Source organism: Dermacentor andersoni, chromosome 1 (assembly GCF_023375885.2).
Source record: "Dermacentor andersoni chromosome 1, qqDerAnde1_hic_scaffold, whole genome shotgun sequence".
NCBI classification, from domain to species: Eukaryota; Metazoa; Arthropoda; class Arachnida; order Ixodida; family Ixodidae; genus Dermacentor; species Dermacentor andersoni.
Window position 1 is genome coordinate 274,458,277 of NC_092814.1, and position 16,720 is coordinate 274,474,996.

At 48.8% G+C, this 16,720-nt stretch overlaps 1 protein-coding gene and 1 non-coding gene across 2 annotated transcripts in view; both read left to right on the forward strand.

Annotated features, from left to right (window-relative positions):
- The window catches only part of LOC126548142 (uncharacterized), a 59,294-nt gene extending 46,105 nt beyond the window's left edge, over positions 1-13,189 (forward strand). The window contains exon 3 of the mRNA XM_050196260.3: positions 11,905-13,189. Coding sequence (XP_050052217.1) covers positions 11,905-12,557 — 653 coding nt within the window. The 3' untranslated portion in view covers positions 12,558-13,189. The remainder of the gene's footprint in view (positions 1-11,904) is intronic.
- TRNAH-GUG (transfer RNA histidin (anticodon GUG)) lies at positions 1,648-1,719 on the forward strand. The gene has a single exon. It is a non-coding gene; the product is annotated as a tRNA-His (tRNA).
- Positions 13,190-16,720: the final 3,531 nt, after the last annotated feature.

Below are 16,720 nucleotides of genomic sequence, written 5' to 3' on the forward strand. Positions count from 1 at the left end.
TACGCTAGTCGGACGCGCCGCTGAACTGCCATAAAGCGCTTGCTGGCTCACTCTTCAGACTGATAGCGGAAACGACGGCAACCGCGATAGCTCCGCGCGCTACGAAGAAACGCCGCAATCGACGCTACTGTTGTGTTGTAAATTGCCATGAACGTGAAGGACGGAATAACAACGTTCAGTTTTACCGATTTCCATCGCGATCTTATGAAGGGGAAAGGCGAGAGCGCTGGATACGGGCCGTTCAACCTGTTGGGTAATCGGATTACTTGCATGCCCCACAACACAGCCGCTCGCATGAGAAAGTGCGACAATTTTGTTCTTCTGTAATTGTGTTGCGTAGCCCTGACGGAGGACCGTGGTAACCAAGCGAAAACTCAAGAATCTGCAGCCGCCACTTCGTTGGTAATAGAAAAAAAAAAAAACGTTGCGAACCATCCTGCTTATGTGCCATCGATATCTCCACCTTCTTACAGACGTCTGCCTCCGCTTGACTCAACAAGTGGAACGGAGAGATTTGGCAGGTCAGCTTAACCAAACATTTTGGTTCGTTTATGAATTCAAAATCCTGTTCTAGAGCATCGTTGTATCGCGAGCTCGTTTCTACTTTCGGTATTTTGTATCTCCTGCGCCGATACAACAAGCACGCTTCGCAATGTGCTGAGCCAGCTCGACTGCGTTTTTCAAATGTGAGCAATAAAGTTGCTGTAGGAGCACTGGATAAGTAATTGCGAAGTAACGCACGTGTGTAAAGAAAAAAAATGTCGCGTTTATTTACATTTATTTGTGCGCGCTTACTGAGCACAAGTACTGAGCGATGCTGTAGCTCCTGCGAGAAAGAAAGATGCAGCGCGTAGGCACTGTAGGAAGCTTACTTTGGTTATGATCGCACGCTGTTTGCTGCCTTGGAAAACGTTTTCTGTTAGCTGCTCTGGAAAAGGCTATGAAAGTATTTACTCTTTATAAATAATTGCGAGACAAAACATTACGATAAAATACATAAACATATAGGATATACTTAAGTCTTGTGTTATAAACCAATTTGAAATGCTTAGATTTTTATGCTGATATGACTATAGACAAACCTGATGCTCTCTGTACTTGCGAGTCGCAGCCCGCCGGAATAACACTTGAGACTTTATTTTATATTGTACACGTACTTCGCCCTGCTGAGCTTCTTTTCCGAAGCGTGGATGGGCGGAAGAAGCTTTCCAGGTCCTTGATCTTTAGGAAACCGTGCCTCAACACAAACGAAAGAGAAGAGTCCATTGTGGCCTATGCACCCTTGCTTGCGGACAGCTCTCCTTGCACTACTCAGTTAGCGCCAAGACTGCGATGGGGGCGCTGGTGACGGGTTTTTCCGCAGCGCCGCCTGGGCAGAGTCTGAGGTCTATGGCGAAACTGTGATATTTTTTGAAAAATATTCGAGAACTGAGTTATCCTGCACAGTTTACGACGTGCATCGCGTTTGTGGAGAGTAAAGCTTCGGTACACAATATCCCTTGGCTACCTATTCAAATGTCATTGCTAGCGAAGTAGCAATGGCGAAAGTGAAAAAAGCGAACAGAAAGAAAGAGAAAAAAAAAGAGAAAAACACTTATCGAGGAGTTTTCATCTTCCAGTACAACATGACCACCCGTCCTGTGGGTGGCCGTGATCGTATAGTGGTTAGTACCTTGCGTTGTGGCCGCAATAACCCAGGTTCGAATCCTGGTCACGGCAACTTTTTTTTCTTGGTCTTTTTTTTTTCTTGCTCGTCGGACAAGAGTGCCAATTTCTGCGAATATGGGCTTGTTGGTTTCGCTGGGTCGCTTGTAAAATTCTCAGGACCCTTATCGCTGGTTCCTTGAATTTCGCTAACTTTCTTTTCTCTTTCTTCTTTTTAATATCTCAATGCGCAGCATGGGTGCGTATTCTCCCTTTCATTAGTTTTTTCTCACGATCAAATATTCAGGAAGTCTGTATTAAAGCTTTTATTTAGATACGAATCTCTCGCTGGAAGCTAGTAGAACAATACATGCTAATATCAGGGTTTTGTGGGCCTAGAAACACTGCATTCAGTGACAACAACCGGTTTTTGATATATCAATGAGCAGTTCAAGCCTATTTAATACGTATGTAAAGCACACAGGTAATTACCTCATTAAATAATTGGAAAATTTGCTGTGTGCGAGGTGTCATGTGAATTCAAGTGTGCTTGGAAAGACAGCCAGCGACATCTAACGGCAGCTGCTGGGCACATTTGGGCTGGTTGGCTCCTGAGCGCCCCGGCAGCCGCCCTTCTCGCACTCTACACACGGGTGACGCCAACTGTTCATTTCTGTCGGATGCACGTTTCAGTCGGATGATTATGCACCTGGAAGATACAGACGACCGCCAAAATTACTATCAACCAGACTAGTATCCACTTTCGGTCAGTTGTTAACCTTTTCCCTCCTTTCTAGCTTTCAGTGAAATCAATTGTTCATCGCTGCCTCGCAGTTTTCGGCAAGGGCGAACAGTATCTGCATAGTGTATATTTTTTTCCCCATCCATTGCTTCGATTTCCTCTTCTGGGACATGTTTACCATAAGGCGGCAGTCCTGCATCGGATTCCTACACAGACATGATAATTGCTATCTGTAATAAATATTGCGAAATTGCGAAATATTGCGGCCATGGGTCAGTGGTCAATGCGTCCGACTTCAACTTGGCACTGGTAACTCTGGCTTCGGTTCGATCCTCAACGGCACCTGCACCTGGCTCTCTCTATTCCGGTGGCGCTGGATGTTGACTTACGTGGGTCTGCTCATTTGTGTTCATTCGAGATAGTATAGTTGGACTGACTTTCATATAGGCTACATTAGAGTAAGGGACTGTAGTACGAGACGGAGAAATGAACTCGAGGAGAGTGTGGTTGGGAGGCTAGTTGGTTGGATGGATGGATGCAAAACTTTAATAAGGTCCTGAGGCTAGTTGGTATATTTTTTTGTGAACTAAACTGCGCTAGGGACGAGACACCGAGGTAGATGTAGACAGGACGAACGCAGAAATGAATGGCGGGATCTTCTGTCGTATCTTTGCGGTATGTCTAACTCAAGTCTGTTTACCCTTAGGTTGTCGCAATTGTCCCCGTGTTACAACATTCTTATCGAAGCGTTTTAGAATGCACGATAAGGAAACCCGTCATTACTGCTCCCCTTTACTCGAGTACACCCCATATACGTTGCCTCCGGTAGAAAACCCGCCGCTGACTAGAAGAGGTGGTATTATCGTTCGGGCACTACTTGAAGTTCACTCGGTTCGTTGAACGTTTTGCATCAAACAGAGGGGGGAAAATGAATGTTTACGTCTCGGTTTTTGAACTGCTAAGTTGTAAAGTTTCACCTCGCAAAAATAAGTTCATCTGCAAGTGCGAAAGTATTAGCACAATGATCTTGATGGGACTCGCTTACTTGTCTCCTTTAACAAGGTAATTCAGATCAATTTCGTTCCTTATTTGCCATCCGTATCCGTTGTATACCAAGGGTACGAAACACGCTGCCCGCTGAGGCCTTGTACATGGCTGTGCACCCATCCTGAGTGTATGGATATATGCTTCTCTCCTTTTTGCACTGCTAAGCACGAGGTCGGGCGGTCAAATCCCGATGAGGGTAGCTATAGGGGCTTGTTGGTGCGGCATCTTGAAGTTGCTGTAGCGCAAGCTGAACGACAGGGACAGCAGAAAGGCACATTTGACACACATGCAGTGCTGTGTGTGTGTGTCAAATGTGTCTTTCTGTTGTCCCTGTCGTTCAGCTTGCGCTTACAACAAAATATTAAATCCCCACCGCGGCGGCCGCATTTCGATAAGGATCGAATTGCAAAAACGCCCGCCTACCTTGCATTGGGTGAACGTTAAGGAAACCCAGGTGGTCGAAATTAATCAGCAGTCCCCCACTACGGCGTTCTTCATAATCAGATCGTGGTTTTGGCACGCGAAACCCCGTAATTCAATTCTTCAATATTTTTTTTTTAAATGTCAGTGCAGCCAGACTGTGGGGCTGTGCCATCGGTGATGTTCGATGGTAGTTTAAAACCGCTATCCTAGATGGCGTTTTCAACAGACGGCCACTGATTTCTTAATGTGCCATGTAAGTTAAAGTTGCCCATATTTTTGGTAGCAGCAACTGCTAACTTGCAACAGCGCATTGATTGCAGCAAGAAATGGTGCATTATAGTCTGGACAGGCCTGCTTCTGCCACTTTGCTCATTCTATATGCAGGTTAAAACAGCAACAGCAAAAATGAATGTCTGAACAGAACACGCAGCTCTGCCAGGCAATGCCACTTGGGCTTCTTTCGGCACTGGCAGCGTTACCCTACAGCCCAATGGTGGCCGTCCTCTTAAGTGGGACCCCTAATTGACAACGAGATAGCCAACTAGCCTCAGCTGCGCAGGGACATCCCTTATCTCACTATAATAAGTGTCAGCGACATTAGCTAGTCGCAAGCATATAAAGTGACACCGCTATCGCCTTTTAACAACCAGCATGTTCATATAGTGATGGCTTGCAATATGCGGCTTCGCTTTCTAACGCAAGATGAGGCGTTACAAAGGTCGGTGCATTTTTTTGCTCTGATGTTAAGTGTCATATTGGCGTTCAAGAACTAAAGTCCTGCCTCAGAAAACTGGAAAACAATAGGAAAGAGCCAGGAATGATAAGCGGGTCATACAGTTTGCGTGCTGGGAGGCCGCAAACACTCGGATGAGAAACGCAAGAGACAGCTAGAAGACCCACCGTTAGGGGTGACGCCTTTTTGAACAGAAGCTACAAAGGTCAGACTACACGTACGCTTGCCGACGTGCGCAAGCTCGCGCCCGCGTGCCCAAGCAAGCGCAGATGGTGCGAGGCAGATCTGCGCGCTGCGACTTTTTTCAGTCAGTAAAATTAATGTAAATCATGCCTACACTCGGCCCACGTCAGGACATGTAAGTGTTCGAAAGGCTCTTGCTTTTATGGTCAGGGTTGTGTTGATCTCAAAAGAACTCGTTATCAGTCTGCATGCTGCCAAGAATACGCATCTTTATTGCTTGCATTAAGTGATTTGGCAGTTAAGATCCCAATAACGTCTTTTCGCGCTCGCGCACCTCGTCATCTGTGCGGGAAGTGCTGCAACAGCTGGTGAAAGCGGCATTAGGTAGTTAAGTACGGGCATAAAGGTGCGCTCAGTGTTATCGCGTCACGCAGACACTTCGCGCTTATCATTCAGTGGAAACGTTGAGCAGAGAAATCCGGGGGAAAAGCGGTTAGATGCTTAGATGTGCAATGCCAGAGAGCCTACTTTTTTTCTACCGGATGAGATTTCACGATATGTGAATGCGCTGGGACGCTGCTGTCGAGAGAAAGAATGTTTCCGCGTGACAGCTGGGCATGCGCTAGCTCTGCAACAGTAATGTCGGTGTAATTTACATGACGTGAAGGCACGGTATTTCTGAAAACAGCAGCCGCATTGTGTCACTGACTAAATTATCAGCTCTTCCGGGGCTACCTTACGGTAGCGCTGGTAGCACGGCTTTAGGTTCAAATCTTTACTTTATAACTGATAAGTGATTATTTATTCTGCGCCAATGAACAAGCAAACTTCCAGTTAGCGCACCTTGCAATCGTCTTGCTGTTTCATTTGCTTCTTCGGGCTCTCTGGCGCCATTTGCAAACCATGGCAAACTAGCTAGGCCAACAACACCTACAGGCTGCGCCAGGTGGCCAACGTTTTAATTACGTATACATGCGCCATAGTTTGTTTTTTTCATTGCACTCCCCACCGCAGTGCGACTTAGAATAAAACCCGCCACCTCGTGCTCAGCAGCAGAACGCCACTGAGCCCAGTGCACGGACTAAGTAAGATAGGAGCGACGACTCCGCCGCCGCGCAATGCATTCGCTCGGGACCACGGTGTAGGAACATGCTATACACTGTGCTCGAGACAAATCGTGAAACGCGGACGCCGAGCGCCTAGTTCACTTCTATGCTCTCTCCCTCCGCTCCGCATCCTAGCGATCGTACATGCCTTCTCCACCCCTTCCGAGACCGGCCGATTACTCTCCCTCGATGCGCGCGCCGGAGGGGGGCACGCGCATCAAGACACCCCAAGTTCCTAAGTGGATGGATGGATGTTATGAGCGTCCCCTTTGGGATGGGGCGGCGGGTTGTGCCACCAAGCTCTTGCTATTATACTGCCTAATGTCCTACCTAGGTTAAAATAAAACCACGATGAATTCCCATAATCAAATTTTCTGACCCCCAATTGTGAACTTTGTTTTTGTACGTCTCTGTTTTTTGTCGTTTCCCTAATTTTCTTCCACCCATCTTCCAATCGCCTCTTACTAATCTTTATTGCAGGCGTATTTGCTTTCCTACTGCTCTTGCTGAACCCAGCGGCTTCAAGGAGGCCAGTGGTGCCTAAATCGACCGCTGGGCAGATATCTTCACATTCTAATAAAACATGATCCATCGTTTCCCTAGCTTTACCGCAGCAAGCATATTCTTCTTCTTCTTTGTTATATCTCGACTTATAGGTGCGTGTTCCAAAGCATCCTGATCTCGCTTCTAAAAGTAATGAGCTTCCCTTTGAGTTATCATATATTGTTTCTTTCGAGATTTCGTTTTCTCATCTTGAGTAGCTTACTGATGACAGGTTTCTTTTCCATTGCCGCCACCCACGAGGTTATTTCAGCCTCTCTGACTTTCCGCTTGACGTTCTTTGTTGCTGCGTTGCTCACCCTACAGGCCGCATACTTGCTGGTAAGCTTCCTAGTTCTTTTCCTTCACTGGGAATCGATGTTCTTCCTGTACAAATACATCTACAGTACCTCTACAGTACCTCTCCTTGCGTAGCGCTACCTGCTGAGGAGCGTGGAAACTTCCACAGGATGCTTTCATGTGCGCATGCGCTATATTGGCGGAAAACGGCGGCGGCCGCAGCAGCGCGGAGCTGGCGGGGCGGCGGTTGTCGAGCTTGTCTGTTAGAAATACGGGCCCTCGGCCGTCTCAATTTGACAGCGATCAAACACAAAATTAGGTGCGCACAAATAAAAAAAAAAAACGCAAGTGAACACACGCCCCCTGCTGTTCCTGCACGTATGTAAAGCATTTGTATATATGTCTTTAAAGAAAGCAGACAAGAAATAAAGTTGTGCAAAGAGGCACAAGCAGAAGTACACGTTTTTTTTTACGTCCGAACGTCTGCGCGGAAGTGATGGTTATGTGCTATGTACTTTACGCGTTCGGCGCGTTGTTTACTAGGAGTGCAGTGCGTTTAATTATGCCCTACGGAACAAGGTGTGTTGATACTCGCGCGTGACTAGGGGGAACAACAGAACAGTAACTGATCTAGTTTTTTGTGCCCCGCTTATAATAAGTTCAGGTATGGCAAAGACCGGGTGACGTTTTCTCTTTTCGCAGCACCACCTGAGCAGCAGCAGCAGCAGCAGCTGCAGCAGTAGCGACAGAAAATTCCAGGATGTAAGCGACTGCTTAAAGCAAAAGTCAAATGTGTGCGCGGCATTTCGAGTAGCACATTATTTTGTATGAGCAATCCAGCGAACACAAGGGAATGTCCTACTAGGCGAATAGAAATTCTTTTGATCAACTTCGAGAGGGAGCCGTTTTTACGATTTTCTAGGGAAGCCGGCGCAACTCACTGATGCTGAATGCCACGAGCAGCCACAAGAGGCCGATGAGGAAAGGCAGAAATACAACTGCACACTCTGTAGATGCGTTCCCTTACTCAGGCACGTGACGTATTTGTAATTCTCAGCCTTGCCTTCAACAAAATGATTCCCACTATTTGCAGCCTGGAGGCTACAGGGATCCGTTCAGCGAAAAGAATAGTTTGAATATACCTTGCAACGACGATTTTGCTGAAGAGGCGCAAGCGGCTCCACAAAAACTCTTGTAGCGCATGTTGAAATTCACTTTTGCCGGAGCAGTTTCTGCATCCAGAAAGATCCAGAAAGTTTCCGCCTTCATGGAACCGCCACAAGGTACGGAGAGAACCGGGCGACACGAAAAATGTTGCGAGAAAAGAAGCAAGCGAAGTATTTGTCCACTTGAACGACGCTCAGATAAAAACAGTAATAAAAGGCACACTTTCCCTATGCCCTCATTTTCACTGTCGTCTAAAACAGCTCGAAACCGCACAGACTGCCGTTGCTGCTGTTGTATATATGGCGCCCTAACCCAATTTTCAAGCTTTTTCTTTCTTTTTGCATAGTCTTCGTATTTCTTTTTTCTTTGTTTTTTGTTCGTGTGTCTGGCACAATTCTACATAATCTCCTTTAATAAGTTCCCGTTATGGAGTCTGTAAGGTATAATACAAGTAAATGAATAAAAATTAAATTATGTGTTTCGTCTGCTAACATCTCTCCGCGAACCGCACTAACTATTCCTGTTATATTGGCGTCAGGGCATGCGTCAAACAGACGACACAACGAATGTTAGAGGTGCGGGATCGTGGCCAAGCACAGCTGTGCTCTGTATGACCTTTTCATCGGGCGAGGAGGATAGGGCGCGCGGCGAGCCTTTCCTTCTCTCTGGCTTGGGCGATCCGGCGCGGCGCTGCTTGAAAGTATTACTGTCGCGTGCTGCGGAACGATTTCGAGATGTTTTAGATCTTACTTTGTGAAATTTACGCCATGTCATAAGGTCGCCAGGGAAGCTTTTCGGTGCATCGGTGACTACAGTAGGCGGAAATATCTCTTGGGGGCGCAAATATGTGACGCGCTTTATCAGCCGCGGTGTAGGCACATTATCAGTCGCGGTGTTTGTATGTGTTGTGAACTATTTTGCTTATATCGGTTTTAATTCAACAAAGAAAACCAGTGTCTCTGTATTAGCAGCATGAAATGGCAAATCTGCTCACTATCTGATTGCTTGGCGTAGGGAGTAAAACATGAAGCATAAGAGCGCGTGCTCGTGCACGGCCAACCTAAGGCAACCACGAAACATCTAAGCGGCACGCGCTATCAAATATTTGTGATGCACCGGCATCGTTCTCGCGCATTTCAAGTCTAGTAGGCTTCAAATTACCATATGTCTACGCTAGCCTTCCTACATGAGTCCGATGGCGCTGCTCAACACAGCGATCACTGCGGTTGGTGAACCAGCACGATACATATGTAAGCTGTGCGTTTCGGCATTGCCTTTTTAGCCAGTATACATCCATAATATATGAGAGGGATCGCATAAAAAGAATTCGATGCCTATTTTTGAGGACAAAACTTTCGTAATACGTGTGAGTGCGTTGTAGAGAACGGAACGAACACAACCGAAAGAAAAATTCGGTTATCCTCTTTCTCGAAAAAGCAAGAGAAAACGGGCTACCGCCGCAATACGACCTCGCATAGTCACGCCCCACAACGTTTATAAATATATAACCACTGATGTATTCTTGGACCATGCGGTATATAGAACAAAGATATTTGTAATCCAGCGCCTACCACTGCTTAGGACGCTCGCGCAGTTCGTAAAGAGTCCCTTTGCTGGACAAGCTTAATTCAGACTGTAAGGTATGCGGCTATTACTTGCCAAAACTATTTTATTCAGGGGCGGAAACTTCATCCATCGAACCAAGTAGTCACGCAATGTAACCTGCAGCGAACAGTTTGAACTCTTGTCAAAGTATAACATCACAGCTCCTATCGTAGCAGAACGGTACCCACGCTGTTAAGATCGTCGCGTATGTTTCATGGCTCCTAAACCGCAGCTTAGAAATAGAGGATAATACTGCAATAAGGTCACATTAGTGATTGGAACATTTAGAAATACACAATTGATCTCCGAGGCTGATTGTAGGCTCAAATATGCGCGCACACATCGGACTGCGTGTTCCATCCACCTCAACGCCAGCATAAATTCTGGCCATGACGCATTAAACCACTTCAGCACGTCTCACAGCACCGTTTACCACGTTGAAGACGCACGTCATACTAAACAGACCGCACGACCACGAAAACAAACGCAAGAAACTACCGCCGAGCGTATACCTGTCATGCAAAAGACCGCTTTCACCCAAGCCAGTATGGCGCTGCTCATAGGCGGCGCCACTGCGTTCACAATATGGCGGCGCCTACGAAAAAACGGTCTGCAACGGCGGAGAAACCCGAGTTTGGCGGTCACGCGCATCCTCCATCTGTTGATTGTAGGAGCTTCCCCTCCCCTCCTCCACCACATTTGATGATGATAATGATGATTTATTGGCATTCCCTTTGAAACGCGGCAGTGAGTCACCTACCCTGCTTAATTTAATCACGTGTACTGTACATATTTTGTTGTGATGGCCATTATATTGACACTCCAGACGCATTCTGCCGTCGTCGTGATGTTTCGTATAAAGTGCAGGGGCGATAACACTATCGCCGCAAGTCGCGTGTTGTATGTGGGAGTGAAAGTATGCGAGGGAAACCGGCGATCGCGGCTCAATCTGGCGCTCGCGAAGGAAGTGGAGAGCAAAGGCACCGCCTACGGTCGCTCCAAAGGCCGTGTAGTGTGCGTTGTGCTCCGGCAGCAATTAGCAACTGCCTATTTCGCAACCGGTCGCATGTGGAACTGACGATGGCGGCTCAATCTCGCGCGCGATAAGGAGGAAAGCGGGGAGGCAGAGGGAGGAAGGGAAGGGGCGCGGCTTCGACTCCGCCAACAAGTGCGTACGTTGCACGGCCGCCCGTGGTCGCGCGCGCCGTATCTTGGTGAAGCAGGCGTTAAGCACTCCCCATACGTCGGCCGATCCCGATGATAGCACAATACCGGGCCGACCCGCGGCGGAGGTGAAGCAGCAGTTAAGTACTCTCCATACGTGGCCCGATGCCGAAGATAGCGCAATACTGAGCTGACCCACGGTGTCTCTCTCTATATTTACTGATATTTCTACGTTTCTTCACCAAACTAGATTTTTCGTTCTCGTGGACGTCCCTGCCGTTCTCCTTTCGTCTTTCGCTATGGCATCACCAATTCGGTAATGGCACCATCTGGCAGTGCAGAACAGTATCGGCGCAGAACAATATCACTGCGCCGATACAGTAGCCTCCGAGATGGGCATCAAGTCGCACATTTTTGAGGCCATTCCGATAGAAAAGCTCGAAGCGATAATGTTGCAGGCGCTGTAATTATGGATAGGGCGTGGTGGGCATTGTTCTGCGTGGGCGCGGCATGCAGCTTTGAATGCAAGAGGAACGACGCAAAGTAGGGGAAGGCAGCGAGGAATGGCACGTAGCGGTAACATTTTATTGCCGATAACTCCATTAATAGCAGGGACGTTTGAAAGTTTCTTCAAAAATATTCGTGATGAGGTGCCTTTTAAAAACCGTACACATTTGACACCCTTCATAAAATGTGTTGCCGAGCCCCTTTAGTCATGCCTCTCACTCCCTTTGTACATATCTTGCTCAGTACCTTTTTTTTTTTTTTTTTTTTTTGCCTGGTGCAGTGCTTTACGAGGATATCGTCACGTCATCTTCGGTTTGGTTTGGTGCCTATTGGTATTGCTCAACCTCCTACGGGGGTCGGTCATGAATCGGGCGGCAGTGGGCAAAAAGGGGAAATAATTTACATGGAATTTTGTAAATTAATGATGAGATCTTAAATTAATACTAATCGTTAATACGTATTTTCAGGCTATAATATTTAAAAATTTGGAGCTAATGTTGTTTTCATGTTGAGGAAAATAAAACGATTAAGTTAGCATGACAGCCTCTTTGTTTCTCTTACAAAATTAAATGTGGCATCACATACGTTCCTATTGCAGTATCCTAGTGCCAATTCCCCAAGAGATAGTATCACAGGAAGCGCAGCTGTTCCATTCTAAGTTGGCGAAGGCAAACTTCTAGAAGTCGTTTTCTGCGCATGCCGAGACGCTGGTGTTTATCCTCTGTCTTCTCTTCTACCGACAGCCGTTTTGCAGATGGTATCCGTGCTATCCTGCGCGCTACTGATCGCTTGTGTGGCCACCTTCTACAGCAAGTACGTGGTGCGCGGCCGAGGCGGCGACGAAGAGACCATGGATGGGTCCGCCACCTACGAGACCGCCACCACCACCACTACCGCGCTGCAGGAGTGCGACGAAGACACCGGCACCGGCTACCTGCTCAAGTTCGCCGCCTGGCTGCTCATCACGGTGGCGCGCATCGTCGCCGGCAGCTCGCTGCTGGCTGTTTACTTCGGGCCGGCCGTGCTGGCCTTGGCGCTGGCTCATGTGCCCGTGGTCCTGCTCTGGTCACTGGTGTGTCGCACGCGCTACAGCGCAGCCAAGTTCTTTGGCGACCTGGCGCTGGGCCTCATCACGCTTGTGTTTGTGCTCGACTACCGCGCCCTGAACCGCGAAGGGCTAGCCAGCACCATGTCCGCTGTGGTCTTCCTGTGCGCCACGTTCTTCGAGAACACTGTGTGCTTGGCTCTCGCGTACATGATGGTTGGTGGTGGGCCGCCGCACTACACCGTGCTTCTGGTGCTTGTCGGCACCCACTACGCGGCCATGACGTGCGGCGTGTTCTTGCTATTGTGCCACATCCGCATGCGCCAGCGCAAGGCCGAGTACGCTTTCTGACCAGAAGAGCGCGACACTGGCAGGGCAGGAGGGACACGCGCTGGTGTGTGCAGGCTCGGGGCGAGATGACGCACACTGCTGGCTCTATTACCTCTTTTCTTTTTAATATCGCGCGCGAACATTGGTGCCCTTATTTATTTCCATACGTTTCGTGGCCATCTCACACAAGCGCACGCCTGGACAGCACGTCACGGTATAGTGTTGTTCTTTGTCCACTGTTAGTTGTTTCAGGGCCCATATAACAAAATATAAATATAGCTTTCTTTCGACGCTTTCAACACACGACAATGCAATTTTATCGCTGTTTGTACAGTTATTGTTGATGCTTGGAACTGTATTGAGATGTGTATATAACTGTTTCCCGTGCGTTTCACACATTGTTCCGTCTTTGTCTCCAACGGTGAACGAAATACTTCGGGTTTGAATTTGTTGGATTGCAAGCCGAGAACATTCAAAGTCTGGATACGTCACCCATGGCGTCAGAGAACAGGAATGCGATAAGACTTGTGAATAGGATGCCCATGACAGTGAGAAGCGTGTAAATAACTACGAAGGTGATGTGGACAGATAGCACTGTACATAGCAGATCATTTTTGTGATATAGAAGTGATAAAATGCTGTGACAAATGATACCCTAAAAGCCTTTCTTGCGCTGAGAAAGCCAAGGAAATCCAGGAAGTTTAACCACGACTGGTGCTCCATTGGCTCCCCTGTCGCGAGAAAGTCGAAAGATGCAATCAGTGAACGTGGCCACGTAAACTTGTGTTCCCCACACAGCCAGAGGCGCCGGCCCCCGGCAACCGAAATCAACTGTCAACAAGCGCAGTAGCGCTATAGTAACTTCCTGCTTGGATGGAGGTAAGGCCATGCTCTGAACATCTTCCTTTCAGTGAACGATCTGTCTGTCGTCTCACGGACTAAGAAGAACGCGGTGTTTGGTCGTCAGTGGAAATGACTATCAGCCATTCCGAATGCACGCGCATTCGTCGAGGTGGTATCCATAGCTGAAGAAAATAGTATCTTCGCAGTAGTAGTAGTTCTTGTGCAGTGAACATATCGCTCACACCCACTATGGGGGATGCTTCAAGAAATACGTGGATTATTACAATTTATAATCGGAAATAAATTTTCAGCACTGCTATAGAGTAAATGCTGTTGAAAGGCGAAATTACACAATAATTTCGCATATCGGCGTTTTGCGCAACCCATGAATGGTTCCAGGCAAAAAAGTTATCGCAGTTTCGCCATAAGGGCGAAGCAACGAATGCGATAGCAACATTTTCGAATATTGCACGAAGTAAGACTCGTAGCTGCAGTGGCGGTATAAAGTGAAGTAAACGGTAAGCTAAGTAAAAACGAGCCGTTGTGCTAGGTGTCCTCTGTTTGAATCCTGGCAGCGGACAACTTCATTTACGTTTAATAATTAAACCCAAGGTCTTTCTTATCGACATTACTACCACTTTTCGGTATCGGGTATGTTTCAAGGTTCTTTTCTGGGCCAATCCCGGATGTAGTGGACATCTGTGCCTGTAAGGAAGAAGTGCGCCGTGCCGAGCTCCGCAGCCGGATCGCCAGCGCTACTGAAGTGGGGCTCGGGCTAGACGCTGTTCCTGGTGTGTGACTGGCTAAGCCTACGCTGCTGCGTCTTCTTGTCCGCGTCCTTCGTGTCGTCCACAGCCGTGTCGGACTTCTTTGCCATAATTGGTGGAGGTTTGCTGGGTCTCCTGCAATCCTGGAATTGCGCAGCCGGACTCTCCCTGCCATCATGACCACCGAAAGCGCCACGAGCTTACCACCACCTGCTCCCCAGTCTACCGTATGCCCCGGCACGTTCCGCCAGCGGGACCCTCCTATCTTCAGCGGCACTGACGACCATGACGTTGATGACTGGCTCTCATCATACGAACGCGTCAGTCGGAACAACAAATGGGATGACATTACTAAATTGACCACCGTCCCTTTCTACCTCACCGGAATTGCCCACTTGTGGTTTCGGAACCACGAAAGTGAAGTCCCAAGCTGGACGATGTTCAAGACAAAGTTCAGCGAGGTCTTCGGCCGCCCTGCTGTTCAAAAGCTTCGTGCCGAACAGCGTCTGCAGTCGCGCTCTCAGCAGCCTGGTGAGAACTTCACCAGCTACATCGAAGATGTCATCGATCTCTGTAAACGCGTCGATGCATCCATGACTGAGTGCAATAAAATCAAGCATATTATGAAGGGTATCGACGAGGACGCGTTTCAGATGCTCATCTCAAAGAGCCCCTCTACTGTTGCCCAAGTTATTGAACTGTGCCAAAGCTATGACGAGCTCCGCCGTCAACGCCTCCTCACCCGCCGTCCTGTTCCCCATCAGGAATCGTTGTCCGGCTTGACCTCTCCTTTTCCAGATGCCACCCTCCTCTCGCAAATCAAGGCTTTCGTCCGGGAAGAAGTTGCTCGCCAGCTCTCCCTCATCTCCAATCCACCGGAGTCAAGTTCGTCCCTTAGTCCGACCCTACGACACGTTATAGAAGAACAAGTGTCCGAGGCCCTTCCTCTGGAACGGGCGCCTCAACTCACCGCCCCATTGACTTACGCCGACGCCGTCGCACGACCACGACCACCGACCTTCCGGGCTCCGCCTCCAATGCCTAGCCCTGTTTTTACCCCCACGCCGCCACGACCTCCAGTCCATCGAGTAATGAATCCCTGGCGTACAGCGGACAATCGGCCCATCTGCTATTCGTGCGGTATTCCCGGTCACGTTGCACGCCTGTGCCGCCGCCGTCCACTTCATCCACGTGACGACCCACGCACAGCCGCGTACGACCATCCGTTGCCTTACGCTCCTGACCGCGATTTACCCCTTCCCCGCCAAAGCCTTCGTCAAGTTTCTGACCGCCGTTCTCCTTCTCCTCGTCGTCGCTCGCCCTCCCCGATGCGTCGACGTCCCTCTCCTGCTGACACGGAAAACTAAGTGGCGCAGTTCCTGAGGCAAGAACTGCGTCATCGCCGCAACGCTTAAGCCCTCTTCTTTCGCCGCCTAACGTTATTGATGTCGCTGTTGAAGGTGTCTCTGTGCTTGCCCTCATTGACACAGGTGCCGCCATATCTGTAATTGCCGAAAAACTTTGCCGCTCAATACGAAAAGTCACGACGCCTTTCTTCGGTCCTTTACTCCGCACGGCCACAGCACAGCACGTCCAGCCGGTGGCTGCGTGTACCGCCAGACTTGAAATTCAAGGTGTGCTCTACACAGTCGAGTTCGTCGTTCTTCCCCACTGTTCCCACGATATTATTTTAGGTTGGGACTTTCTCTCCCGTCACCAAGCTGTTATTGATTGCTCCCGTGCAGAAGTCGCCTTCTCTTCGCTTGGCAATGCCATATTTGATGACGTTTCGCTTTCCTGCACCAAGTTGTCCCTCACTGACGACATCCTAATACCTCCACACGCATCCGTTCTGGCATCTGTATCCTGTTCCGTTGCCTCCGACGCCACCGTACTCTTTATACCTTCAACTGCTTTCGTTCATCGCCACCTCTCACCACTCCCAACTGCGCTGCTTGGCCTTCAAGCTGGCGCGACTCACCTTCCTGTATACAATTACTTCCCGTTCCCGATTACGTTGCTTCGCGGTGAATCTCTCGGCACTGTGGAGCCTTACGACACGATTACCACGTTGCAACTTCCTATTGGATCGTCAGAAGTCAGCACCCTCTACTGTAGTCCCGTGACTGCCACATCGCCTGAGGACGTTTTCAACCATGTCATCGACAATGCCTTAAACCCCAAGCAACGCCATGACCTTCTTCGTCTCCTCGAGAAATTTCGTCCTGCTTTTGACAGCCATACCACTTCTCTGGGCCGAACGACGACTGTATGTCACCGGATTGACACCGGTTCTCACTCACCGCTACGGCAGCGACCATACCGCGTATCGTCGTCCGAACGGCGCGTCATTGACGAGCAAGTAGGTGACATGCTAAAGCGTGGCGTCATTGAACCATCCGACAGCCCATGGGCATCGCCAGTAGTTTTAGTTAAAAAGAAAGATGGCTCGATCCGCTTTTGTGTAGATTACCGTCGCCTAAACAAAATAACCCGAAAGGATGTTTATCCATTGCCGCGGATCGACGACGCCCTAGACTGCTTACAAGGCGCAGAGTTCTTTTCCTCCCTCGA